Source organism: Loxodonta africana, chromosome 16 (assembly GCF_030014295.1).
Source record: "Loxodonta africana isolate mLoxAfr1 chromosome 16, mLoxAfr1.hap2, whole genome shotgun sequence".
Lineage (NCBI taxonomy): Eukaryota > Metazoa > Chordata > Mammalia > Proboscidea > Elephantidae > Loxodonta > Loxodonta africana.
Genome location: NC_087357.1, coordinates 14,903,715 through 14,931,581, shown reverse-complemented (window position 1 = coordinate 14,931,581; position 27,867 = coordinate 14,903,715). Strand labels below are relative to the sequence as shown.

Sequence of the window (27,867 nt, the reverse complement as noted above, 5' to 3'; positions counted from 1 at the left end):
GGGACCTACACAACAGAACCTAACAACAACAGCATGGAAACTGAAGCGCAGAGAGGTTAGGACACTTGTCCAAGGTCACACAGGGGCAGAGTTGTGGTTCGAACCCAGGTCTGTCAGGCTGCAAAGGCTACATCAAGACTACATCCCAAATCAGCCTAATAGCAAAGGGTGTCCTCTTTCTTGTCACTCCATAAACTGATAAGCTGCTTCTAATAGCACAGATGAGAAAGGCTAAAAATGAAGGACTTTTCTCTCTGGGAATCAGTGTGTCTTTTTGTCTACATAATGCTTGTGGGACTTGGTGAAAATTGGTGAAGAATTACGTACAATCACATTTCCTATTTTTAAAGCAAGCCATTCTATGCCCTGGATGGTGCAAATGGTTAAGCCCTCAGCTACTAACTGAAAATCTGGTGGTTTGAACCTACCTGGAGGTACATCGGAAGAAAGGCCTGGCAACCTGCTTCTGAAAGGTCACACTCTTGAAAACCCTATGGAGCACAGTTCTACTCTGCACACATGTGGTTGCCATGAGATGGAATTGACTCTTTGGCAACTGGCTTGGTTTTTCGTTTTGGTATCCCCCACAGAGTTCCAATGTCCCCAAATTTTTCTCTACTCACAACTCTTTGGAACAGTAAGTGTTTGCAATAAAAATAGAAATAAATATCCTTTGACTGAGAGATTTGCGAGCTAATTGGGTGATCTTTGACTTCCTTGATTTAGAGTCAAACAGTGAACAACTGAAATTCTCTCTGGTACTTCCAGTGGGTTTCCTGGAACCAGGACGACTCCTCAAGGTCTCGATCTGAGACCAAGATCAAAACTACAATAGCAGCTAAGAGATCGTTATGGAGAGACTGAGGCTCAGAGAGATTGAGTCAAGTGCCCAGGGTCCTATGGTGGCAGAGCAGGGGTTGGAAGCCAGGCCAGGCAGACTCCTGGAGTGCGAGGCATGGAGGCAGGGGACTAAATCACCAGCTCTTGGACTAAGGGGTCTGAGGTAGCTGATGGTAGTTGCAGGGATCTCTGGGCAATGGCAATCCTGGTCAACAGGCAGGCAGCAGAGATTTGGTTTCAGGGTTTAAATACATTCCCAGGTGGTGGCTAGGGGTGCACAAATAGAATTTCACCCAAGAACATAGTTGGGTCCTCCCGCTGGGGCAGTAAGCACATTAAACAATATATTCCACGGGCCTTTGACCGCTTTCTCTATGTGTCTTGGAGATTGCTTCTTCTTCCCATCTGCTTTCCTATATGAAGAGTGATGGCCAAGGTAGGTGGGTTTCAAGATTCTGGTCCAGTAGGCTGTGTCAAGGGAAGGGCTCCTATCACAGCAGGAGTGTGTGTGCTCCCTGTGCTGGACAGTGGCCTGAGCTCAAGGCTCTAGCTTGGGGAGCATGTGGGGACCTGGAGACTCACACTAGCTTGCTATCTATCAGTGTTAAGGGTATAAGGTTAATTCCTCCACTGATTATTCAAGTCAGTCATTCAATAAGCTTACCTTGCTTACCAGATCATCTGTAGTGAAAAATTTCATGTCAGTTCCACCACATCCAATCCTCAGTTGGAATCAAATCAAGTCTCTGTTCATAACTCCCTTCACGGGAGTTACCAGGGAGTGGACATTAGAGAATGAGGGCCATGGAAGTGCTGTCGTTAAGTGCTTGGCTGTTAACTGAAAGGTTTGAACCCACCAGCTGCTCTGTAGGAGGAAAATGTGGCAGTCTGCTGTATATAGATATACAGCCTTGGAAATCCTATGGGGTACTTCTACTCTGTGCTATAAGGTCACTATGAGTTGGAATTGACTCGATGGCAGTGGGTTGGTTTGGGGGAAATGTTAGGGACATTTCTATGGCATCAGGAGGAAACAATCAGAGAAATCAAGAACATTGATTTGATAGTCTTGCCATTCTACAAGACAAACGACATGGACTCTTCAAGATTTCAATGTTGTAACATGGAAGGGCAACTCAAAAGGGCTGAAAAGGCATAGTGACTAAATGCAATATACAGTGAAACCTGTGAAAGCCAGAACTCAATGGACCACCTTGTTTTTCCAGGTTTTGCAAGTTTTCTGCCTTTGACAGGGTGCAGGGTGCTACTCTTTTATTGCTCTCTATTGGTGGAAAATACTTGAGTTTTCCTTCTCTGACAGGTTTCTGCCTTACACAGGTGTGGGCTTTCGCAGGTTTTACTGTATTTAATCAGATCTTATATAAACTATAAAATGCATTTGGGAGCCATCTGGGGACATTCGAATATGGACTGGATGTTAGATAATGTTAGGGAATTATTAATTTTTCTTAGAAGTCATGGTATTTTGGTTACATAGGAATTGTGGTTATGTAGGAGATAATACACAATGCATAATAACATAACACAAATTATGGTTGTGTAGGAAAATATCCTTAGGAGATCTACACTAAAGTTATTGGGGGTGAAGTGTCATGATGTCATGAGCATGCTTACAAGTGATTCAGGAAGGAAATGTATATAGAGACAAAGTTATACACGCACACACATACATACATATTCAGACCTATTAACATACACAGCTATAGGGAGAGAGAGAGAGAAGAGAAAGAAAATGAATGTGGCAAAATGTTAACAACTGATGAATCTAGGTGAACATGGAGGCCTATTCATTGTGCTATTCTGTAGATTTAAAATATTTCAAAATAAAAAGTCAGGGGTAAAAACAGACCTGGATGATTTAAATTCCCATCCATGCTAGTCTAGATCCATCCCCAGTATTTGTGTTCCTGCTGGTGACCAGACACAGGTCCACTCACCTGCTTTCCCCAAGGGTCCCTGATTTCCCCAAAGGTCTCTGTGTTCCCCAAGGGTACCTGCTTTGGAGATGGCTCTCTATAACTGAGGGTGCATCTAGCTGCCCCGGCCGGCAGACCAACTGGGGCCTTCCTTGACCTATGTGCGTCTGCTTCAATTCACCAGGACACATCCAAAAAAAAATCACCTGGGTTGTTTGCATGGACTGACCTTACTTCATCTGCGTTCTGCTTTTCCCTGTATATGTGAAATACGTTGTCGGTGTTTAGACCTAATGATCATGGAACTTGAAAGGGGGAGAGGCTGTTACCTTACTGCTTTGACAAATATTGGGAAGAGGGAAGGCATGGCACCTGTTCTTATTAGCACCCTTTGTGAATATCATCTTGTGAACATCACTTATTACTCAAGTGTCAGAATGGCTTGCATCCTAGAAAGTTATAAAATGGACCTGTGAATCGAATAAGGAGATGAGCTTCAGGTAAAGTGGGAAGGGGCCAGCTTTCCTTTTGTCCTGCTGACATCACTCCCTCCTACTGGCCTCCATGGACAGTTCCTGGCCAGCCAGAGGCAAGGAGGGAATGAGTGACTCCTGGGTAGAATTTTTATTCCACAGCTGGTGGCTAGACAGAACAGCCACTCTCGCAGTCCTCTTGCCAGTGACTGGGCCATTTTGTATGGCATTTAGTCATTAGCTTCTTGCCTTGTGGGTGCTGATCTTGTTTTCTTGACTAAACCCTTGTGTCCTCTATACTTTCTGTATCCCCCACATTTCCCTGGATGGTGCTTGATACATGGTAGATATTTAGTAAATGAGATAATTAATACGATAGATTTTAGGGATTCGATCAGGTCACAGGCACAGAAAAAATCCAAATCAAACTGTCTTAAACAAAAGCAGGAATGTAGTGGCTCAAATCTCTGGTAAGTCCAAATAGCTTTATGCATTGCCTCAAGGGCTCATTGATGTCAACAGGACCCCATCTCTCACAAAGCTTATCTCTGCTCTCCTCTACAGCTTAATTCTCAGGGTCTACTTGGTGGCAACATGCCAGCTCCAGGCCTACATCTTCCAAGGTCTAGGTCCAAAAGAGAAGAAAAGGGGGTCATTCTCGCAGTGTACGCGAAGTGGCGTTGCATCTTATTGGCTCTAACTGGGCCACGTGTCCATTTCTGAACCATCATGGTGGTCAGGAGGATGTGCACCCCAATTGGCTGGGTCTGGAACCCAGAAATGTGGTCACCTCCACTGGAAGCACAAGATCTGAGGGCGGGGAAGGGTGGTTCCCAGATGAAAATGAAGGGCTCTCAGCAAAACGAAGGGAAATGGATACTGGAGAGCAAGAGCAATAGATTTCTGCTACCTCTGGGTCAAGATACTTCAAGAAAGTAGGCATTGAGCAGCTGGCCATCAAATGCCAATACATTGGTTGGTCTGAACTGGTCATCTTCATGCTGATTGGATCTTGGGAATTTTGTATAAATGTGGCTAAGGTCACAACAGAAATGGGGCAAAAAAATGTGGACTGAAGAGGACAAAGCCCTGTGGATGCTGGTCCTGGGATGATGGGCCATTTCTTTCCCAAAGAGAGCCCTAGTTATGGACAGCATTTTAAAATGTCAGCCTTCAGGGACATGTGCCACCTCAAATCCCAGTTGTTCATGAACAGAGAATTCCATAGCTTTGAGAATCACAGTTGGAGAAGTTGGTCAGTAGCAAGGCAGATTAGGCAATCTTTATTCCCAAGATGGTGGCAATTTTATGTTCCATGTTGACAAAGCCTGTCCCACTCCAGGCCACTTCACTTTTCTTTTGTCAGGTATAGGAGCTCTAGCTAGGTTGGGTATTTTGGTGGCTAAGTCAGATGGCCAGTTAGACCTGATTTTAAGTCTGGTCATGGGAAAAAATTTCTGTCACCCAATGTGAACCATAAAAAAGATGCTGTTCAATGCATCCAGGGCCTGAGGCTGGAATCACTGCTTAACAGAGCTTACTGGAGCCATAGGTGATCTGATCAAATAGTTGCTAAAGTAGAATGTCTTAGTTATCTACTGATGTTGTTATAAGAGAAATACCACAAGTGGGTGGCTTTAACAAACAGAAATTTATTTTCTCACAGTTAGGAAGCTAGAAGTCCGAATTCAGGTTGCTGGCTCTAGGGGAAGGCTTTCTGACCCTGTCAGCTCCAGGGAAAAGTCCTTGTCTCTTTGAGCTTCTGCTCCTGGGCGATCTTCATATGGCTTGGGATCTCTCTTCCCCTATCTCTGCTCTCGTTTAATCCCTTTTATATCTCAAAAGACATTGATTCAAGATATACCCTATACTAATCCTGCCTCATTAACATAACAAAGACAACTCATTCCCAAATGGGATTATAACCACAAGCATAGGGGTTAAGATTCACAATACATATTCTGGGGGGAAATAATTCAATTCATAACACAGAGGTTCTTGACTTTTTTTTTTTCTATGAAGCTTTTGGAGAATCAGGTGAAAAAATATGAAGCTCTTATCAGAAAAACAAATTCATACTTCAAAACTTACAATTTCTAGGGGTTTCACGTACCTTTTCAAATCCCAGGAGCTCACGAATAGAGAACTCCATAGCTTTGGGAGTTATAGTTGGTGAAGTTGGTTAGTAGCAAGTCAGATAATCACTAGACCCCCCCCCTAAAAACAAACCAAACTCATCACTGTTGAATCAATTCCAAAAACAGTGACCCTATAGGACAGAGTAGAACTGCCCCATAGGGTTTCCAATGAGCGGCTGGTGGATTTGAACTGCCGACCTTTTGAATAGCAGTGAATTCTTAACCACTGTGACACCAGGGCTCCCACTTGTCCCAGTAGGGAGGCAATTGTATGTTCTGAATCAGCAAAGCCTGTACATTTGCTGGGCAGTATGTTTGGAAATCCAGGAGATTTGTGCTATTGGCCACGGGAAGTGTTGTCTGGGGTCACTGTGTGTCCTGGTGTATGTATATCCATCCGTCACTGCTCTAAGCACATTGCCTCCTGCAACAGATTCTTGATCTCATCAAGGGAGAAGTAAGAGTGGAAAAGACGTTTTTTAGAAGTTTGGGCTCCAAGATGCAGTCTTAATATATATTAACTCGTGAAATTCGTCAATGTCACCTGCGCCGTGATAGAAACTAACATGTGCTGTCTGCTTGAAGCTCAAGTGATGAATGGGCCTTAAGACAGGTGAACTTCACATGAACAGGTGTTGCTGCTAGGTGGAGTTGTGGAGTCATCTCTTTCTCAAAGTCCTTGTTTGGACAAAGGGGGAAAGCCCGATCATCTAGAACTGTATTTAGCAGAGTCTCCCAATGCTTGAGGTTCACGCATGCATTTGTCCTTGCAGCAAATATTAATACTGAGTACTGCGTGCCAGGTATTCGTTTAGGGAACAATCAGTGAGCATAACAGATAAAGTCCCTGCTCTAATGCTTTCTAGTGAGATGTATCCACGTGGTGGCATTGGAAATCTGCCCTCCAAATACCAGTTCAGTTCTGACTCATAGCGAACCTACGTAAGACAGAACAAAACACTACACTGTCCTGCCTCATCCTCACAATTGTTGCTATGTTTGAGCCCATTGTTGCAGCCACTGTCTTAGTCCATCTCGTTGAGGGTCTTTCTCTTTTTTGTTGACCCTCTACTTCATCAGGAATGATGTCCTTTTCCAGGAACTGGTCACTCCTGATAATATGTCCAAAGTGCGTGAAACCAAGTCTCACCATCCTCTCTTCTAAGGAACATCCTGGCTGTACTTCTTCCAAGACAGATTTGTTTGTTCTTTTGGCAGTCCACGGTATATTCAAGATTCTTTTCCAACATTATAATTCAAAGGCATCAATTCTTCTTTGGTCTTCCTTATTCATTGTCCAGCTGAGGCGATTGAAAATACCATGGCTTGGGTCAGGCGCACCTTAGTCCTCAAAGAGACATCTTTGCTTTTTAATACTTTTACGACATCTTTTGCAGCAGATTTTCCCAACGCAATACAGCATTTGATTTCTTAACTGCTGCTTCTGTGGGCGTCGATTGTGGGTCCAAGTAAAATGCAATTCCCGACAACTTCAGTATTTTCTCCATTTATCATAATGTTGTTTATTGGTCCAGTTGTCAGAATTTTTATGCAGATTATCTTTTCTGGGTTTTTTGGCCATTCATTTGCATTTTTTGAAGTGCCTCATATCCTTGTCTATTTTTTAAAATGAGTTTTTGCTTATTATTGATTTGCAGGGATTCTTAAAAAATTTATTCTGAATAGTAGACATAGATATCTTCTCCTAATCTCTGATGTAACTTTCCTTTTTCTTTTTTTTAGTTAACTTTTCATTTTCTTAACAGTGCCTTTTGAAGAATAGATTTTTTAATTCAGATGAAGTTCAATTTATGAATTTCCTTATTTATAACCATCGCTTTTTGCGTCTTAAGAGATCTTTGTCTATATCAACTTTGTGAAGATTTCTCCCTACATCTTCTCCTAGAAGCTTCATGATACTTGCCTTTATGTTTATATTATATCTCAAATTAATTTTTGCTTGTGGCATGAAGTAGAGACAGAAATTCACCTTTTTTTCATAAGGATACACAGTATTGCTTGTTGAAAAGACTATCTTTTCACATTGAATTGCTTTGACACCTTTGTCAAAAACAAATTGTCCATTTGTGTGAGTCCACTAAATTATTTTTGTTTTCTCCACCCATCTCTCTTGGGTCCTGCTCTGTGCTAGTAGACACCAAAGACCCAGATGAGCCAAGATTCAACAGGATGCCACTAATCAGCATTGTCTGTGAGTGGGGAGACTTGGGGCCGGGGCCTGGTCCTGGCCCCGGGCCCTGGCTCCCTGTGGGGTCTTGGTAAGGCTCTGGATTTCTGAAAAATGAAGGAGCAGAACTGTGGTTGTTGATAGGTGTGTTGAGTTGGCTGCAATTCATAGCGACCTTACAAATACCAGAACAAAATGTTGCCCCATCCTGTGCCATCTTCACGATCATTGCCACGTTTCAGTCCATTGTTTGAGCTATTATGTCAATCCATCTCACTGAGGGAGCAGAACTAGAGGACTAGAATATATGCTGAGTACGAAGGCTTTTTTATTTTTCTTTCACTAAAGTTCTAGGATTCTAATTTGTGCCACACTATCTATGGCAATGATAATTGAATTGGTGGCTTCCACAAAAAGATTTCTTTCTTAGATACAGTGAGAGAAATGACACTCTGGCTTTTCATATGATAAATTTGAAAAGAATAGGAAAATCCTACTACGAAAGAAAGTTCCTAACTTACAGCTTTCTGAAAAACATATTACTATCTTTCCCTGAAAAAAAAAAAAAGGCTTCCTTAAGACATTTTCCCTTTTACCTGAATAACAACTACTCTAAGGATATGAAAGGGTTAATTCATCCCACTGTGCTTTACCTCTTTCCTGGAAGCAGAAAATTTACCTTTTATTATGCAGAGTGTGTCTTAGCTCTATCATTGTTGGGTCTAGGGCCCTATCCTCAGAGGTCTTATAAATACTACTGTTAGAAAGTAGACGAAAGAACTGAGAATATTTAGCATGGAAAAGAGAAGGCCAGGGATAGAATCCATTAATCTCTCTCTTTCACATTGTAGAATAACTAAAGGACTATAACATGGAAGAATAAAACAAACAAACAAAAAGCCAAACCCACTGCCATGGAGTCGATTGGGACTTATAGCAACCCTACAGGACAGAGTAGAACTGCCCCATAGAGTTACCAAGGAGCGCCTGGCAGATTCCTACTTAACCACTACGCCTCCAGGGTTTCCATACAAGAATAGGCAATAAGTTTATTCTGTGTGGCCCCCAAAGCTGGATCCATAGATGTTAAGTCCGTTTCTACTCAAGCAACATCAACGAACAGAGCTCTCTGGGGATGTAATGAACGATGAGTGAGTTCCTCATCCTTGGAGGTCTTCGAGCACACAGAGATTTATCGAAACCCTTGTGGAAGACATTCTTGGTTCAGGTTGTAGGCTGAACTTGGTGACCTCTTCTGGAATTCCTCTTGGATCCTTTACAAACATCAGCAAGTTTGTACCAGGCAACCACAGTGGGAAGGCTTGGATGTGTCTCTACAGGTGATAGTCACCATGCTACCTGCCTCCCTCCAGGACATACAGCAGCAAGGTAGGTGTCACTGAAATACAAAGTGTAGCTGCTGGAAATAAGATTATACGAAATTGCTACAAGTTTGTGTCTTTTGAAGATGGCTTTGGTTTTTGGAAACAACCAAAAGTCTGGTCAATATGGGATCATCATGCTGGACGATGCTGTTTGGTTTATATTCATGTTGTAAAATATATATATATATAAACATAATATTTGTCTGTTTGACATTTTTTACAGGTACCAGTGACACCAATCATGTTGCACAACCATCATCAATATCCACTGCCAAATTTTCCATCACCATAAACTGAACGTTTGGGGTTTAAAAACAAAATCCAACACCATAGGCATGACTACAGAGAGACAAAGTTGATTTTCTTGGCATGTCTGTAACTCAGTATCAGAGATTTTCCCAAAGTAGCACTTTGAAAATGTGTGCACCCACAAAAGCACTGGGGGAAGCCATGTTTGTTTGAGTGCCTAAATCCTGAAATGATTTTTCTAAGGTCAGTCTCACACCTGACAGTTACAGTACTTGTGCTCAAATAGGGGATCGCCATGTTTATTCCATTTCCTGTGACGGCATTTCTGAGGCTACTAGAAGACCTGGCCCACACTTCCTTCACTGGAAAAATCACTGCATTCCATAGGAGTCTCATAAAGACTGACAGGGGCTGCCTTTATCCTACATGCTCTTGCTTCTTCACTCCCTTGTGGGCACCTCTAACTGCTGGCACAGCAACATGGTGCTTCTGGGGGGCTCCGCCTGCTTGGCGCACACTCACAGCTGGATAGCTGCTGGGGCCACAGCTCCTAGAGCCAGCCACCTCCAAACACATAGGGGTGGCTGCCTGCCGAAGGTCCCAGGGCACCCAGGATGCCATCGGAAGTCCCTTTCATGGAGAATAGAGACTATCTGCCTTTCAAGAGGAACCAGTCTTAAATGATAAATTCTACGAGAGACAGCCCACGAGAAATCCTGATCCAGGCTTATGCAATAAATGAGTCTTTGGCCTTTTCTCCATAGCAGACTTTGATAAATGGAAAAAGGAAGATGACAGGGTGGCAGAAGGGAGTGGAGAAGGAAGAGACCAGAGAGCTGAAGACAAGGGTCAGGGATGGCACTATGCCAAAAAAAAAAAAATTTTTTTTTTTTTTTAGCTTTGTTTAAAGGCAGTTCTGCAAGTCTGTATCGACAAAGGCAGAAGGTAGGAAGCCTTACCATGGAGCACCCAGAAGAACCCTCCTTTACTAGTTGAAGATCCTGGGGTTGGACAAGAACTCAGACAGGCATGCTAGTCGTCTTCACTCTGCATGGTTGTGGCACGGAAGGTGGTACTCCTGCCCTTGGTTGTTTGCCTCTCCATTAAACATCTACCCTACTCCAAAGTATCGCACTCCTTTTGTGAGTTCACCTTTCCTCCACTCTCAGGCTAGGGGCTTTAGGTGAGGGTTCTACTCACATTGTAGGGATGAAGGATGTGATCCAAGTCTGAGACCATCAGTCCATCATGATTCTCTGGCCACAGTGATTGGTTCAGGGCTGCACAAGGTCAACGGCACTCAATGAGACTTTTGCTGGGAGTGCTGGGGCCAAGGCAGAGTTCTATCCTGCCAGATTTGACCTTGAGAGGATGGAAAACTGGAATTCTTGCTGCCATCTTGCAACTGCCTGGAACCTGAGATTGAAACTAACACAGTGGAAGGCAGAGCAGAGTTCTAAAGGACCAAGTCCTGATGACATTACTTGTACCCTGAATCCAGCTGTGCCTGAAGCCAGACTTTCCCCTGGACTTTTCATTTTTGTGAGCCATTAATTCTTTTTTCTTAAGTTTGGGTTGAACCTTCTGTTGTTTGCCACCACAGGAGTTGTGTGCAGTTGGTAGGCGGGAAGGAGGTGGGGTAGGATTTGCACTGACGTTGCAGGAAGGTGTGTTGCAGGTCACCATAAGGACAAGCTTTCAACAGAGCTCTCTGAAGAGGGTACAAGCTCCATCAAGGGTGGATTCCTTCTCCATGTCAGGATTTCTATCATGCAGTGGATGGGGGTAGTATAGAATAAATTTAAGCATCAAATAGGGCTTTGAACTGGGCAGGTCTTAAGATCTATGTGTTTTAAAGCCTCTTCTTAATAACTTGGAGTCCCTAGGTACTGGAAATGGTTAATTGGCTTGCTGCTAATAGAAAAGTTGGTGGTTTGAGTTTACCCAGAAGCACCTAGGAAGAAAGGCCTGGCCACCTACTTAGGAAAAATCAGGCATGAAAACTCTACATAGCACAGTTCTACTCTGATACACATGAGGTCACCATGAATTGGAATCAACTTGACGGCAATTGCTCTGTTTTTTTGGTTTTCTTAGTGACTATAGAATGCCCTTTTAAATTCCCTTTCAAGGCAACTCCAACATAAGAAGAAATGATAATGTTGTACAAAGATTTTAATTTGTGGTCCAGATAACAGACCTTGGTAAGCAGGACTGCCACATCTTGGTCCCTGCTATTAACCTTGGTTTGTCCTTCTGCTCTGCCAGCAAGGTCAATCCTCTATGACCTCCAAACCCTTTCTATTTTCTGCCCCACCTGGACTCACATTCTTACCTGCACCAAGAATCCTCTCCCTTTCTGTGTGTCTACTTTGTCTTGCAAGGGTTAACTATGGGGCAGTGGAGACCATCCCCAGAAGGATGACTCCACCTGCTGACCTGAGTGGCCCAGTTTTCTGGACCACTTCTTTGGGACTTATTAATTCTGCTTTGCCTAGTTCCCTGATGTTCCTTTGTGATTCTTTGGCTCCCCAGCTTCTCCAGGGCAGAGCTGCATGAAGAATCCTAGTATCCAGGACACAGGTCTGCACAGGGCTGCTCCCAGCTGATGCTTATAGGTAAGGGCTGTTTCCATATCAGGGGCTCTTGACAGTATTCCCTTCTGGGTACAGCGACCTGGCAGTTTCAGATCTAGGTCATTAGAATTCATTGCCGTGACTGGGGTCTCTTCCATCCTCCCATCCTGACAGATGATGGGAAAGCAAAGGCAAGCTCTGGTGGACTCCGGCACAACATCTTAAACCCTAGACCACTGGTGAGGGTTGAGGGGCCTTTGGCTCGAAACCTGAGAATGAGGCTCCTGGTCCTACCTGGTTCCTGAGGTGACTGAATGCTATACCAGCGACCCTGAGTGCCTGCCTGCAGCAGGGGGAAGGGAGGAGGTGTGTGCTGGGGGGAGGGCAGTACCAGGTGCTTTCCTCCCAGCTCGGTGGCCCCAAACTGTTCTGTGCGGGCACACTTCAGGTTCCAGTCCTCAGGGGCCGCCTGGCGCTGGTGGCACGGTGGGAAGCCAGCCTCGCCTTTGCCTTCAGTCTGTGCCAGGGCTCTGGAGACCGGTTGGTGCCTCCGGAAGGCAAAGGGAGCCCACGAGTGATCTCGGGGGAACTTCCTAGAAAAAGGAAATAATTTCAGTTGCAAAGATGTAGGGAGGGCAAAAGACAGGAGGGAGCGCTCCTCGGCACGGACAGAGGGTGCTGAGACTGCCCTGCACGGGAGAGAATTCCCAGCGCGCTCAAATACTCAGCCCACGTGCGTTCGTGTGCCAGGGAGCCAGAGCCCCGGAGAGCGAGCGGTAGAACGGGGCAACACAGAGCGTCCGCAGGCGGGTACCCTGCGCGCGCTGCCTGGACGCCGAGGCCAGAGGCCGCCCACTGGCGGGAGCGGAGCGCGCGCAGGGGCGGCAGCAGGGCTTCCCCGGGGCCCCTCCCCCGGCCGCACCGAGAGGCCCAGGGCGTGGGGGCGGTGCCCGCGACAGGGAACCGGGAGTCCCCGAGGCGCCCCAGCTGCGCGCGGCGGACGCGGGCGCGTAGCGTCAGGAGCCACCGGGGCTGCAGCCCGGCGCCCGGGCCCGAGGCGGAGGTCGGGGCTGAGCCCTCCCCGCGCCGCCCGCCCCGCCGGAGCCCGCCCCCGCCCGCGGCCTGGAGCACATCCCGCCGCCCGGGGTCTGGCGAGCCAGCGCAGCCGAGCTGCGGGAGCCGCGAGAGCACCAGCCGCCGCCGCCGCCGCGGGAGCCGCTCCGGCCGCACCATGCGCGAGCTGGCCATCGAGATCGGGGTCCGAGCCCTGCTCTTCGGGGTCTTTGTGTAAGTAGTGGAGCCCCGGGGACTGGGGCCACGGACGCGGGAACCCACGACCACCGAGCCTCTCTGCGCCCCAACTTTGTTGGCGCCGCCGCGTCTCCCTGGTGCCTGGATCCGAGGCCCCCTCCCCGCCTGGCTACGGGATGTGTCCTAGCGGACCAAGAGAATCCGTCCCCTTCCCCGCCTGGGTTCCTGGCGCGGAGGGGCGCGCTCGGTGGGACCTGCTTCCGCCACCGCTCTGCCCCAGCTCCGGGAGCGGGTCCGGCCGCCGCTTGGCTCCGCGCTCCCCGCCCGGGGGACTCGGCGCTGCTCCCTGGACTCGGATGCGCATCCTCGCCCAGGTCCTCCGGAAGTTTCTCCTCCGGGGTGGTCACCGAGACCCGATGTTTCAGTCCTTACTCCTGGCGCTGTCTCCCCGTCACCCCCACGCTGTGCCGGGCTCAGGCTCGGGCTCGGTCCCTCGCCAAACCCTGGTTTTGGCCGCCCGGGTCCGGGTGACGTTTCCCCAGGAGGCGTTTGCAGTACTTCTGCGACTGGAAAACTGTTGCTGCAGAGGCTTGGGAAGTCGGGGCCGCTGACCGGTGTGGGCTGGATGCACTCGGGGCTCTGTGGGGAGTCCATGGCCGCTTAGGGTGCGGGGTGGGGGCGTCAGCAAAACGCCCGAGCGGCTCCCAGCGGCTGGCCCCTGGGAACAGCGATCCCGGAAAGGTGGGGCGGGGGGCGCTGCGCAGTTGTTCTTGGAGATGCCGGAGCCTCAAGGCGCCCCAGGGACCCGCCGCCCACCGGTCTCCCGGGCCCAGCGGCAGGGCGCTGTCGAGTCTTTGCCGTTCACACCCGACCCCAGAACACCAGGTCAGACCCATCCCACTATCCGCTGGGATCTCCCGCCACCTGGGCGGCCCACGCCTGCTCTTGTCTCACCTTTAGCCGGTCAGGTTCTTTCTCCCCCTCTACCCCAGGGCTGTGTCCTGACACATTTTAAATATTCACGTTGCGTGAACTTTGTGGATAAGCCAGATTTTTTTTTGAAAAGCCCAAAGGAGCCATTCTTAACAGAAGGCCCCTCTCTGGGTTCCTGCCCCGCATCGAGGTGGTTTGGGCAGGTTTGGAAAGCTGTGTCTGTCTAAGATACCTTCTGTTTTGCAGCCCTGGGTAGACGCATGGAAAAGAAATGCCCTTTCTTGCATGTTTTCCTTTACTAGGGATTACATTCACCCAGAGCATTTGTTCGTCGATCAGAAAGGGCGACGAGCTCCTCCAGATGTGGGCGAACCCCCCTCTCCCGCGCCTCGGAGGAACACTAGTTTATTCACTGGAAATAGGAGCTGGAGAACTTGAGTCGGGTGTTGATGCATTTGGGAAAACAGAAAACGCTTCCCTCTGCTTACTCTCTTTTCCTACCTTTGGAATGTGCGTTAAAACTAGCATTTGCTGTGTGATCAGATGGGGACAGTTTCCAGTTGGCAGAGAGGCTAAACACCATTAAATTACGATGTGATAGAAATAATAAAATAGTGCGTGCAGCGCACAGCAGAATTTAACATTCGTTGGGCAAATGTGTCAATAGCAAGGAAGTAAATGAGATAGGATCGTAGGCTGCCTGATTTGATCACTGCTGAGAACTCTCAGATGAAAAAGGATCCAATAATATGTAAAATATTTATATTGTTTTCAGGTTTCCCTCCAAATTTCCACTTTCAAATGTACTATGGTCTGTGTAGGGGATTTGAAAAGTTGGTAATTTTCCTTTTATGTGCTTCTTACTTTCCTCCAAGGATGCTATGTAGAACCTAGACAGGGAGTTTATAGTTTTTTTCTCCAGACTTCCCCTTTGCCTTATTTAATGGGTGATCTGCTGTCGCCTTCTCTAGACGGAAACACTGGAAAATTGATGGCATTTTTGGACGATTCCCTGATTGCCTATCAACTTGGGAAATGTTAGCAATGTGTCCAACTTTGGCTTTTTTACCTGCAAAGAGCAGTGTTGCTATGGGTGTAGAACTCCCTGTGGGGAATCTTGGATGTTCAAATGTGTTATCCAGCACATAAGATTTCCAGAAGGACGAACTCTGAGCTCCCCGATACAGATGACCCTTTGTTTTTCTCAGATGAGCTTCTGGCTCAGTGACAGATGCTGATTTGGGGGAAGGTTTATTCTTCCTTTTGCCAGGACTGGCTGGATGGTATGAGCCAATGGGTTATATCCATCTCAGACCATGAAGATGGTGGTCGCAGCAGCAGGGCCTCACTCTGGCTTGTTTGGGCAGGCCGAATCTGATTTCTCTGCTGCAGTGTGCAGCTTAGCCAGAGTAGCTCACCACTGAGTTCTGCTGGCTATTTCTACCCTATTCTTCAGAATCAAGGGAATAATCATTTGGGGAGTACCTTACTTCTTTGCCAACTTGTGGCTTCAGAGAAATATCATCTGAAGATGACCTTGTTCTCTGACCACATTTGCTCTGCATGAGAGTGGGGACCCCACCACCCATTGCCTACGTGCTCCATGTAGATTTGAAGTCAGAACTCATGAAATGCATTTTGGACCGGTGGGCAGTGGGAATGTAAGCTTTCTCGTGCCAACTCTTAAGGAACCAGTTTTCCGTTTGCAGACCAGGCGTGGTGCTGAGTTTTGTTAATTCAGGATTCTGAGAGGACGTTCTCAAGGCAGCCCCCATAGATCAACCATAGGGTGCTTAAGGCCTTATGGGCAGTCTAGTGTAAGGACTTCAAATCACTGGGAAGTGAATTAGCAAAGAGTAATGCAAATTAGGACTGCACCTTCAGCGTAACCTAACCGGAAATAAATTGGTTACTTTTAGTTTAGGAAAAACTGTAAGTATGATGTGGAACTTTGAGGCTGCCTTTAGTGCTATGAAGCTTGCAGGCTGAGGGGCCCTTTGCCCTTTTATGGGCTGGAGGCTGGGGAGGCAGAAGGAGACGCACCGGTGGGACTCTGCTCTCCTGCTGCCACCCAGGACCCCAGGAGAGATGCTGTGAGTGTTTCTGCAGATGCCAAAGCAGTCCTGGACCTTGTTCAGCAACATGCAGTGAGGAAATGAGGGGCCAGGCCACAGTCCCCCAGAACAATGGCATACACCTACGGCTCACTACTTCCATTTTACTGTTACCACCAATATCAAGGAGCCTCGGTGGTGCAGTGGTTAGCCGTTTGGCTGTTAACCCAAAGCTCGAGAGTTCGAATCCACCAGCCGCTCCTTGGAAGCCCTGGTGCAGTTCTACTCTGTCCTGTAGAGGGTCGATATGAGTCAGAATCAACTGGACGACAGTGGGTTTGGCTTTTACCTGGTGGCATAGTGGTTAAGAGCTTGGCTGCTAACCAAAAGGTCAGCAATTCAAATCTACCACTGGCTCCTTGGAAATCCTGTGGGGCAGTTCCACTCTGTCCTGTGGGGTCGTTATGAGTTGGAATTGACTTGATGGCAGTGGGTGTGGTTTTTTTTGGTTACCAATATCAATAGCTAGCATTTACTGAGGGCTTATTATGTGCTGGGCACTAATGAAGCCTCTCACGTATGCCATTTAATCCTTATACTAACCTGATGAAGGGGCACATTGCTATCTCTGTGTCAGGGATGAGGAAGCTGCGGCACAGGCGGGTTAAGGACTGCCCAAGTCACAGAGCTAATAAGGGCAGGTCTGAAGCTGAACCTAGATGTGCCAGCTGGAAAGTCTGTACTCTCCGCTGCCTGGCTGTACCGCTTTAGAAAAAGGAGCAGCCAGTGTCGGCCCAAGGCTCACTGTGTGTGAAGCACTCTCCATGTGATCTCTCTTTTAAACCTTGTTTCATTTGAGGTGAAAACTGTAAATCACCCCGTTTTACAAATACAGAAGCCAGGGTTTCAAAAGGTTAAGTAACTTGCCTGAAGACACCAGCCAGCAGGAGGTTGACACCGTGCCCCCAATCCGTCAGCCACTGAAATAGATTGCTCCCAGCTCTGGGCTTCCAGACTGGAGCAAAAGTGACTACATCTTATAAGCAGTCCCCTCCTATGACCTGTTGTTATCCAGAGAAGCAAACACACATTTTCTGGGGTAATGTGTGGGAACGGATGGATGTCACTTTAGTTCTGTAATCAAACTATCGTAGGATGATACCTTGCTGGCAGAGGAATGGCGGTTCACATGCCCCCAAAAATGGAATTTGGGCATACTGTGGATTTTGAAGGGTCTTTCTTGGCTCCTGGAGCCCAGAGGGCAAGCTGTGGGGGTCAGTTGCTGGCAGGAACACCATGGTGGTATTAAGGAAGTATGGGGTAGCACACGGTTTTGTCCATCCCTCACCAGGACATGGAGACTTGGTTTCAGTTACTTTGGACACATTGTCAGGAGGGACTAGTCCTAGAGAAGGACATTATACTTGGTAAAGTAGAGGTCAGCAAAAAAAAAAAAAGGAAGACCCTCAACGAGACGAATTGACGCAATTGCTGCCACAATGGGTTTAAACAGCAACTATTGTGAGGATGGTGCAGGACCAGGCAACGTTATGCGTCTCTGTGAGTCAGAGCTCACTCGATGGCACCAAACAGCAACAACTCCAGAACATCAGTGAACTCGGAAAGGTGTTCATTTGTAGCCCTGCAGCAGGGGCCCTAAAAAGACAATGATGATCTGAAATGCTGGCCATAGAGGGAGGGTGATGGGCCTTTTTCACTTGCCAGCCTGGGTTCCCTGGGGCCCACCCTTCCTCCTTCTCTCCCTGTGTCTCCCTGGGTGTGGGTCTGCCCAAGTCACAGAGCCAAGAGTGCTCAGGAAGCCAGGGTGCTCAGGCAGTGGTGTTTGCCTCGCCTCCGGTCAATGCAGCAAGCTTCTCTGAGCACTTCCTGTGCAGGAAGCCTGGACCAGGTGATGCGGGAAGAGGAGGAGGGAGCCCCGCTGGCCTCCACGGTGCTCACTGTCCAGCAGAGCAAGCACGTGGTGGACCATGACTAGTTATTCCGTCTGTGCAGTTACTTGTTTTGAAAGTTTTGCCTCCAAATATTTCTCTTTTATCATTCACTCATTCAATAGGTACTTATTTGGCACCTTGCCTGGGTGGTGCGAACGGCTTGTGCTTATTTACTAACCTAAGTGTTGGAGGTTCAAACCCACCCAGTGGCACCATGGAAGAAAGGCCTGGCAATCTGTTTCCGTAAAAATTACAGCCAAGAAAACTCTATGGAGCAGTTCCACTCTGTAACGTATAGGGTTGCCGTGAGTCAGAATCGGCTTGACAGTGACAGGTCTTTTAGGTGCAGGTGGAGTCCCTGGGTAGTGCAAATGGTTAATATGCTTGGCTGCTAACTGAAAGACTGGAGGTTTGAGTCCACCCAGAGGTGCCTTGGAAGAAAGCCTGCCAACCCACTTCTAGAAAATCAACCACTGGAGTACATTCTACTCTAACACAGATGAGGTCTCCAAGAGTTGGCAACTGGACAGGTTTTAGGTGCAGGTACTTCCCTCTTCATGACTAACTTTGGTTGGTGTAATTCCATCCAGACACAGGGAAACCCGGTGCTTTAGTTGGTTCAGTGGGCTGCTTGAGGGTGCTGGATGTCAGGTAGGGTTTGAAATATTGACGATAGCTAACAGACCCTTTATATACGACCCCTGGTGGCACAATGGTTAAGAGCTTGGTCTTCGTTCGTTAGTGTTCATGTGTCAAATCTGTTCTTGAGATGGTCTCCAAATTCAGGTGGGATACACTCAATGTCATATTTTCTTTCCGTGAACTTGTTTTGGTTTTATTCAGCTTCAGCTTAAACTTGCATACGAACGGGCAATTGATGGTCTGTTTCAGTCACCCCTGGTGATTGGAATGCGAAAGTTGGAAACAAAGAAGAAGGATTGGTAGTTGGAAAATTTGTTCTTGTTGATAGAAATAATGCCAGAGATTACATGGTAGAATTTTTGCAAGACTATTGACTTATTCATTGCAAATACCTATCCAATTTACACATCTGAAATAATTTTACTTGCTCTCTAGAAACAAAGAGAGTTGTCTGAGGTTAAGTGGTATAATGAAAGATCATGGCTTTGGACTAGGCAGGTTTTGTTTGAATTTCAGCTGTGCCACTAACAAGTTGTTAAAAATCTCTGCACCTCAGTTTCTTCATGTGGGAAATAGGGATAATACTTGTGGTGCCATGGATCACTTTTGTGTGGCCTTTCTCACCGTGGTCTTGTAGCTCCCACCTAAGTGATTGGGTGGGACTGTGCACAAGGCAGTTGTGGCCCACCAAGGGGATTAGTCAGTTTTGCCATCCCGTTAGGCTTAAAAGAGAGCCAATTCCAGAGTAGAGAGAGGATCTCACAAGCAAAAGAGAAGAGCGTGTCCTTTGGACCCGGGGTCCCTGTGCTGAGAAGGTCCTGGAACCAGGAGACTGAGAGGCAGAGCAGAGACAGAAAGACAGCGAGACAGAAGAGCTGTAACACTGAAGATAGTGAGAAGCACTGGCAGAGAAACGGTGGCAGGAGGGACTGGCAGGAGACAGTACAACAGAATGAATAAGCCGTGTGCCTTTGGGCTGAGGCTGACTGGTGGAGTGGGGTGCCTCTGGGCACTTATTGGCAGTGCTAAAAGAGCTTTGTAACGCTTACCTGAGCGGGGTAGAGGCTGAAGGCCAGAGAGAGGCATGCCTGTGGTGTGGTTGAGAAGCAGCTGTCCTGATGGAAGAACTGTATCCTGAGTCCTTCCTGATCCTGAATTGTAACCTGCTACTTTCCTAAGAAACCCCATAATTGTGAATATAGTCTATGAGCTCCGTGTGGCCATTGCAGTGAGTTACTGAACCCAGCAGAGAAGTAGAGAGTGCTGTGGGAGGGACCTTTAGTCTCAGAATTGGTAAAGATGGCAGAGAGAGGAGGCACATCTGACCTCTGCTTCATAGGAATTAGGGCCGTTTATCTTGGTCCTCCTTACCCCTTGTGAAGCTAGAGGAGGTCAAATGCCACCCCATGCCATTTTTATAATACTTCACTGGAATTTTTTTTTTTAATTTTATTTTGTTGTTGAGAATATACACGCCAAAACATACACCAGTTCAACCATTTGTATATGTACAAACTTTATTGGATTTTATTAGATAAAGTGCTTTAAGTACCTGTGGCACATACAGCCATAATTAGATGTCTTCTCCTGCTCTTGTTAATCTCTATCACAGATATGTAGTGTCTAAGAAAGGCGGTGCTGCAGAGTGGCTTTGGGCTTCAGGTTGCCTGGATTTGAATCCTGGTTTTGCCACTCGTTACCGTGTGAGCCTTTGGGCAAAGTGTTGTACCAGCTTAAGTCTTTGTTCAGTTCAACGCGAACATTAACACTTCTCCTGAAGGTGAGGCTTATGAGTATTAAACCAGGCAGTACTCAGCTCATTGTAGGTACTCAATAAATAGTAATATTGTTATTATGAGTGTATATAATGTACGCGGGAGACAAAAGCTAGTGATTTCTTATTATAAATGGTTTACTACAGGATGTCTGTAAAATAGTAAGCTCCTTTAAATAAATTTCACATGACTCTTTTTACCTCCCCCGAAGTGAGGTACGTAAGTTGCTTTGGGCTGATTTAATGAGTTGTTACCCCCACAGCAGCATGAGTGGCTTGTTCTCTGGTGGGATGGGGTGGTCTCAGTCTTGTAATTTCCCAGTGGTGACTTAGCCCTTTACAACACTGATCTGATGTCATCGAATCAAAAGTGGTATCAGCGTAGCTGCGTGAGATAACATATAAGGAAAATGCTGGGTTGCCATCTTTTCCTTCAGAGCCTGCTTTCATCATGTCAAGTTCAGGTGGAAGCCATGTCCACAGAGTTTTTTCCATCAGATACCCTCTCCTCCCCCGTGGTGCTTGCTAGAACAGGTGGATCCCAGTGCTTTTCCTCCTCTCCGGGGAGGACTTTTGCCTTGTCATCTGATAAATGGAGCACTCTTCTGCTTGAAATATTATTTGCCACGGTAAAATGAGTCGGCTGTACCCAGAACTTTGAGAATAGATGATGTTTTCCCACAGGGAGATAAATGCTTATAACACTGCGAAATCAGATCATTAGTTCCCTAACTTGTGGGTAAGGTTATCTCAATTAGTTATAAAGATTATGCATTTTACGACCCACGCTAGACTCATAAAAGCGGTGTAGCTCTATTTTGCTAGGATAGTGTTTTTAAATATAAAAATTATCTTAGTAATATTGCTGCTTGAAAAAAATATCTTGCTGCTCTGTGGATGAGTTAGAAACACTGTTACAGCGAGCAAGTCCATCCAGACAAGACAGATGCCTGCCCACTGTCCTCATCATTCAACTGAAAGCCACAAAGGTGTTAAGGGGAGCCTTTGAGATGCCTAAGATGAGTGAGCCGGAAGCTAAGAGAGACTAGGATCCCAGGGCCGGCTTAATCACATCTTTCAATATTGTGACTGTGAAAAATTGACCTACACAGCTGAGGGACTAGTTGTTATTCTGTCTCTGCCGAAGACAAAGGAGGGAGAAATAGGGTCAGAAACTGTAGGTGCATTTAGGGTGGTTTTCAGAAAGGTAGCATTCTGCCAATCAATGCTAGAGGCTCCTTCTTTTCCAAAGAGGTGCTGATAAACGTTTTTATTGATGTATTAGGCTGGACCACATAAAATTGCTGATATTCGACTGTTTTGACTTACAAAAATGGCAGTTTGTTTAGTTCAACCTAAAAATAACATACACACAGAAAAGTGCACTGTTCATAATCCTTCAGCTCCCTAGGCACCGGCCGGGATGTGTTTCAGCAGCCCGGAGGGTAGCCGCCACCCTGACTCCCAGCACCCTGGTCTGGTTCGTCCGCTTTTGCACTCTGTGTGGGTGGAATCCTACAGCAGGTACTCTTGTGTGTTTGTCTTCTCTTGCCTGACCTGCTTCTGCAGTTCACCTACGTTGAACACGCTTGTGGTTTGTCCACTGTCAGCGCTGTAGAGCCTTTCATCGTCTGCCTCTCCCCTGCTGTATTTACTCATTTTGCTGTTTATGGACGTTTGCGTTATTTCTTGTTTTGGGCTATTAAGCCTAATGCTGCTATTCTTGTCTTTTGATGAATATATTTGCAGTTTCTGCTGGGTCAGTGTGGAGCCCTGGTGGCGCAGTGGTTAAGAGCTATGGCTGCTAACCAAAAGGTCGGCAGTTCGAATCCACCAGCTGCTCCTTGGAAACCCTATGAGGCAGTTCTACTCTGTCCTATAGGGTCACTATGAGTCAGAATCAACTCTACTGCAAGGGGTATGTATACCTAGGAGGAGAAATGCTGGGTCAGTCATCAGAGATTTTCAGAGAAGGATTTGGTTTCTCTTTGTGCCGCTGTAGTTCTAAAGAGATACCTGGTCTATATCAAGACGAAGGGAGACTTAAGCACAGATGAGAGAGCTGAGCCTTGAACCAGGATTTAGAATGCACGAGGGAGGCATTGTGAATACTTGTCCAAGTCATTGAGAAAAAGAGAAAGCCAGTACGCATGCTTGTATAAACCAAAAACCAAACTCGCTGCCGTCAAGTCGATTCTGACTCATAGTGACCCTATAGAACAGAGTGGAACTGCCCCAAAGGGTTTCCAGTGAGCACCTGGTGTATTTGAACTGCTGATCTTCTGGTTAGCAGCCATAGCTCTTAACCACTGCACCACCAGGGTTTCCCCATGTGTGTATAGGTATCTTTTAACTGACCTACATCTCCACCCTGGTTACCGGAAGGCTGAGTGGGGAGGAAGGGAAGGAGACTCACTGAAACCCACCACGTGCCAGCTCTGTACTAGACTCCTGCCACGTTCCACCATTTGACCTTTGCAAACTCTCGTAGGAGCTGTGGGTGGTGTTGTTCCTATTTACAGAGGTCTGAATTCATGCCCTTCATGTTCAGTGGGCTCCTACTAATCAATAAGGAAAAAGAGCTCTTCAGTTAAAAAGAAAAAATGAGCTAGGAATATGAACAGGGAACTCACAAAGGGAGAAATACAAAGAACTAACCCAACTTTAAATGTGTGATTTCAATAGAAACGCGAGAGATACATCTGAAAACAGAACAAAACTAAGTAACAGTGAGTATAGATTAGCACAAGAGTCCCGAGGTGGTGCCAACGGTTACCACGCTTTGCTGCCCACCGAAAGGTTGGAGGTTCAAGTCCACTCAGGGACCTCAGAGGAAAGGCTGGCAACTACTTCTGAAAAATCAGCCATTGAAAATCCTAGGGAGCTCGGTTTTACTCTGACACACATGAGGATGCCATGAGTTGGAATGGACTCAACAGCAGCTATTTTTTGGTTTGATTTTCTAGCACGAGCTTTTTATGTTACAATGAAAGATTAGGTGATCGTTAACATTACTTATGTTGTTGTTGTCAGGTGCTGTCGAGTTGGTTTCTACTGATAGTGACCCTGTGTACAACAGAATGAAACACTGCCCGGTCTTGGCCATCCTTATAGTCATTGTTATACCTGAGCTCATTGCTACAGCCACTATGTCAATCCATCTCCTTGAGGGTCTTTTTTTTCACTCACTGTCTACGTTAGCAAACGCGATGTCCTTCTCCAGGGACTGGTCCCTCCTGATAACATCTACAAAGTGTGTGAGACGAAGTCTCACCAACCCTGCTTCTAATGAGCATTTTGGCTCTACTTCTTCCAAGGCAGGCTTGTTTGTTCTTCTGGCAGTCCATGGTATATTCAGTATTCTTCACCAACGCTGTAATTCAAAGGCATCAAGTCTCCCTTGGTCTTCCTTATTCATTGTCCAGCTTTCGCATGCATATGAGGTGATTGAGAACACCATGGCTTGGATCAGATGCACCTTGATCCTTAAAGTGACAGTTTTGCTTTTTAACACTTTAAAGAGGTCTTTTGCAGCTATTTATTGATGGGAAGATATCCATAAATTGTGGTTACGTAATAAAAGCAGTTTACAAAAGAGTATGCACGAATGCTCTTCTAGTGTGGTGATATAATCAGTTTGTTCCTTTATTGGAAGGAAAATGTCTATAAAGACAGACATCAAGATCTTACTGGTGGTTATTTCTGGCTCATGGGATTATGTAATATTATATAATATTTGCTTTTTTCTTTATACTATGTATTGTCTAGCTTATTTTATAGTAAGCATTTATTACTTCCGTAGACAATCAGATAATTAATATAGATGTTTCCTATTGTGGGGAAAAAATAAAAACCAAAAAAGCTAAGGAAATATCCATAGGTAGGATAGTGGGTGATTTTTAAATGAGTACTTTAGAAATATCTAAGCATGAGTCAAAAGACAACCTTTCTGCATTTTACATCAACTAAAATATTTAAAGAAAAATTAGAAAGTAACAATTAGCACCCAGAACGTGCAAGATTGTGCTGAAACAGATGTGATCAGCTGTTGCAGGTAGAATTGTAAACTGGCACAACCTTTTTGAAGAGTAATGTTGCAATTTATAAACAGGCATGAAATAATTCCTGCCCTTTGACTTAGAATTCCTGGAAAAATGTGTTGAGGCACCAATGTAAGAGAAGCAAAAGATGTGTAAAGATATTCCTTGCTGTGGTCTGTGCTCAGCAAAATAAATACATGTGCAAAATAAAAAAATAAAGAAAAGCTCAAGTGGCCAACATTTGAAGAATGGTTTGGTAAATTATGGACACAAAGTAATATATAGCTATCAAAATCATCACTTTGGTGAGTGAATAAACAAAATGTGGTACATACATATAATGGAATACTGTACTAAAAACAAACAAACAAACCCATTCCTGTCAAGTTGATTCTGACTCAAAGTGACCCTATAGGACAGACTAGAACTGCCATGTAGGGTTTCCAAGGCCGTCATCTTTACGGAAGTTGACTGCCACATCTTTCTCCCGCGGAGCAAATGGTGGGTTTGAACTGCTGACCTTTCAGTTAGCAGTTGAGCTCTAAAACACTAAACCACTGAGGCTCCTTCAGTAAAATACTACTCAGCCTTGAAGAGAAATGAAGTCCTGATACATGCCATAACATGGATGGACCTTAAAGACATTGTGCTGAGTGAAGTAGGTCAGTTACAAAAGGACAAATATTGTATGACCTCACTTACATTAGATCACAAGAACAGGCAAATGTGCAGAGATCGAAGTTGTTAGGGGTTTCCTGGGGTGGGAAGGAGGGGGCAGGGAAAATCATGAAGAGACATGGTGAAATTTTACCATGTAAGGGTTAAAGAAAAAAGCACAACACAAAAATGTATCTCATAATTGCAACTATTTGAAATATGCCTGATTTGGGCAAACCTTAGAAAGGATTACACAAAAGTGAATGTGATCGAAATGAGTCTGTTTCCTCCTCACTTAATATTTTTGAAGATTATTGAATACTTAGAAAAATACAAACAATACAAGAAGTATAAGGCTCCTTGAACTCCTGCACCTCTCTGCCAACTCCATCCTTTACACTTTTCAAAGTTAAATTTTTTACTTGCTTATATGTGATTAAGAAAAACACTGAAAACATGCTTTTATATAGTTTTTTGTATTTTCTAATAGATCTTGGAGGTATTTTTTATCTGTACAGATCTGCTTCATTCCTTTTGCTGGCTGTGTGGCGTTCTGTTGTATTACTGTTGTGAGTTGCTACTGAGTTGCTTAACGTCTGGTGACCTTATGTTTAACAGAAGGAAACGCTGGCTGGTCTTGCACCATCTTCATGATCTTTAGTATGTTCTGAGTCCATTGTTGAGGCTGTTGTGTAGTACCCCCCAACCCAGGGGACTCATCTTCCAGCACTGTTTCAGACAATACTTTATTGTAATCCGTAAGGTTTTCATTGGCTAATTTTCAGATGTGGATTGCCAGACCTTTCTTCCTACTCTGTCTTAGTCTGAAAGCTCTGCTGAAACTTGTCTACCATGAGTGAACCCGCTAGCATTTGAAATACCAGTGGCATAGATTCCAGCATCATAGCAACATGCAAGCCACCACAGTACAACAAACTGACAGACAGGGTGGTGGTCCATTGTATTCGCCATCATGGAATTTTATGATGTTTTCAATTTTTGCTACGACAAACAATAAACTGCAGTTGTGCATATATTGTAGTTACCTCTTCCAGTATTTATTTAACTTTTATAAATGAAATTTCTGGGTCAAAAGCCATATGTGTTTGAATGTTGATGGGTAGAGCCAAATTGTCTACCCAGAGGGCTGCACTTCCGTTTCACCAAACGTGTCGAAGTGCCTGTTTTCTAAATCATTTCCGATGCTGGGTATTATTCATGTTTTATATGTCTGCTGTGGGGGGAATATTATCTAACATTTGCCTTAATTTTCATTTCTCTTTAATGTTGAAGATCTTTTCACTTGTGTATTGGCAGTTTGTATTTCTTTAGTGAACTGTTGATTCCCTTTAGCCATGCTTCTGTTGGATCTTTGAATTTATCTTATTGGTGTACAGGAGTCCTTTGTGCCGTGTAGGTATTAGTCTTTTCTTTCATACTTTGCAAATATTTTCTCCTCGTCTATGGTTGTCTTTTAAGCTTCTTTGCAATTTCTGTTATTGTGTGCATGTTTTAATCTTCATGGAGCTAAATTGACCAGTCTTTCCCTTTAGATTTCAGAGTTTCTCTCTTAATTGGGAGGTCTTTCCCATCTAAAATAGGACTATTTTCCCATCTAAAATAGGACTATTCTCCTGTATTGTCTACTATTTTATTCTTTTGTTCTTTAATTTTAATTCTTTAAAATACTGGAAGTTTGTTTTCTATTTATGGAGTGACGTAGGGGATTTATTTTTCCCTGAAATTCTTTGCCAGTTATGTAATAGACCATTATTTTCTTTCTGATTTATTAGATACAAATTTCTATAAATCCATGGGATTGCTTCTGGATTCTATCTGATTATCTATGTCCCTGGTTGTGGCTCCACGTAACACTTTAATTATTGTAATTTTATAGTGTATTTAGATATTTTGTAGGCAAAATATCCCCATCCTCTACCCCCATCCCTGGGTAGGAATATAAAACCAGTTACTGTTGAGTTGACTCCAGCCCATGGCAACCCCATGTGTGTCAGAGTAGAACTGTGCTCCATAGGGTTTTCAATGGCTGATTTTCTGAAAGTAGATTGCCAGGTCTTTCCTCCAAGGTACCTCAGGGTGGACTCGAACCTCCAACCTTTTGGTTAGCAGCTGAGCATGTTAACTGTTTGTGCCGCCCAAGGACAGCACAAGGGTTAAGACAGCAGGCTCTAGAGCCAGGATGCCAGAGTTCAGAATGTAAATCTGCAAATATACTAGTTACGTGAACTTGCGCAGGTCGTTTTTTTTTTTTTTTTTTTCTGTTCTTCAGTTTCCTAGTCTTAAATATGGGCTAATAATAACTCATACTAAAATAGTTTTATTGTATTGAGATCAGCGACGGGCTTATGTAATTTCTATGTTTTATATTTGTTACAGTTTTCTTTGTGGCCACATACATAGTTAATTTTTGTATATTCACATAGTTTACACATAATGAATAGTTTCTGTTTGGTGGGTACAGAGATCTGAGTATATTAAAATAACTTAGCTGTGCTGTTGAACTCCTTTATAGTCTCACTCAGTCTTTTAATTTGAAGATACATCATCCCTTTTAAACTGCATAATTAAGATGTTCATATATTTTTGTTTTTTAGTGATAACTAATATTTTGTCTTATTCATGCCTACTTATTCTGTGTTTTTGTATTGTGGTGCTGGTTTTTTTTTTTTTGTGTGTGTGTGTGTGTGTGTTTTTTTCTTTTTTGATGCTTTTTTCCCTTGGCAGTTCTACTGTGTCCTATAGGGTTGCTATGATTTG

General features: G+C 45.2%; 1 protein-coding gene across 1 annotated transcript in view; it reads left to right on the top strand.

Moving 5' to 3' along the window:
* Positions 1-13,017: 13,017 nt before the first annotated feature.
* The window catches only part of PLPP4 (phospholipid phosphatase 4), a 121,848-nt gene continuing 106,998 nt past the window's right edge, over positions 13,018-27,867 (top strand). Inside the window, exon 1 of the mRNA XM_064269234.1 lies at positions 13,018-13,073. Coding sequence (XP_064125304.1) covers positions 13,018-13,073 — 56 coding nt within the window. The remainder of the gene's footprint in view (positions 13,074-27,867) is intronic.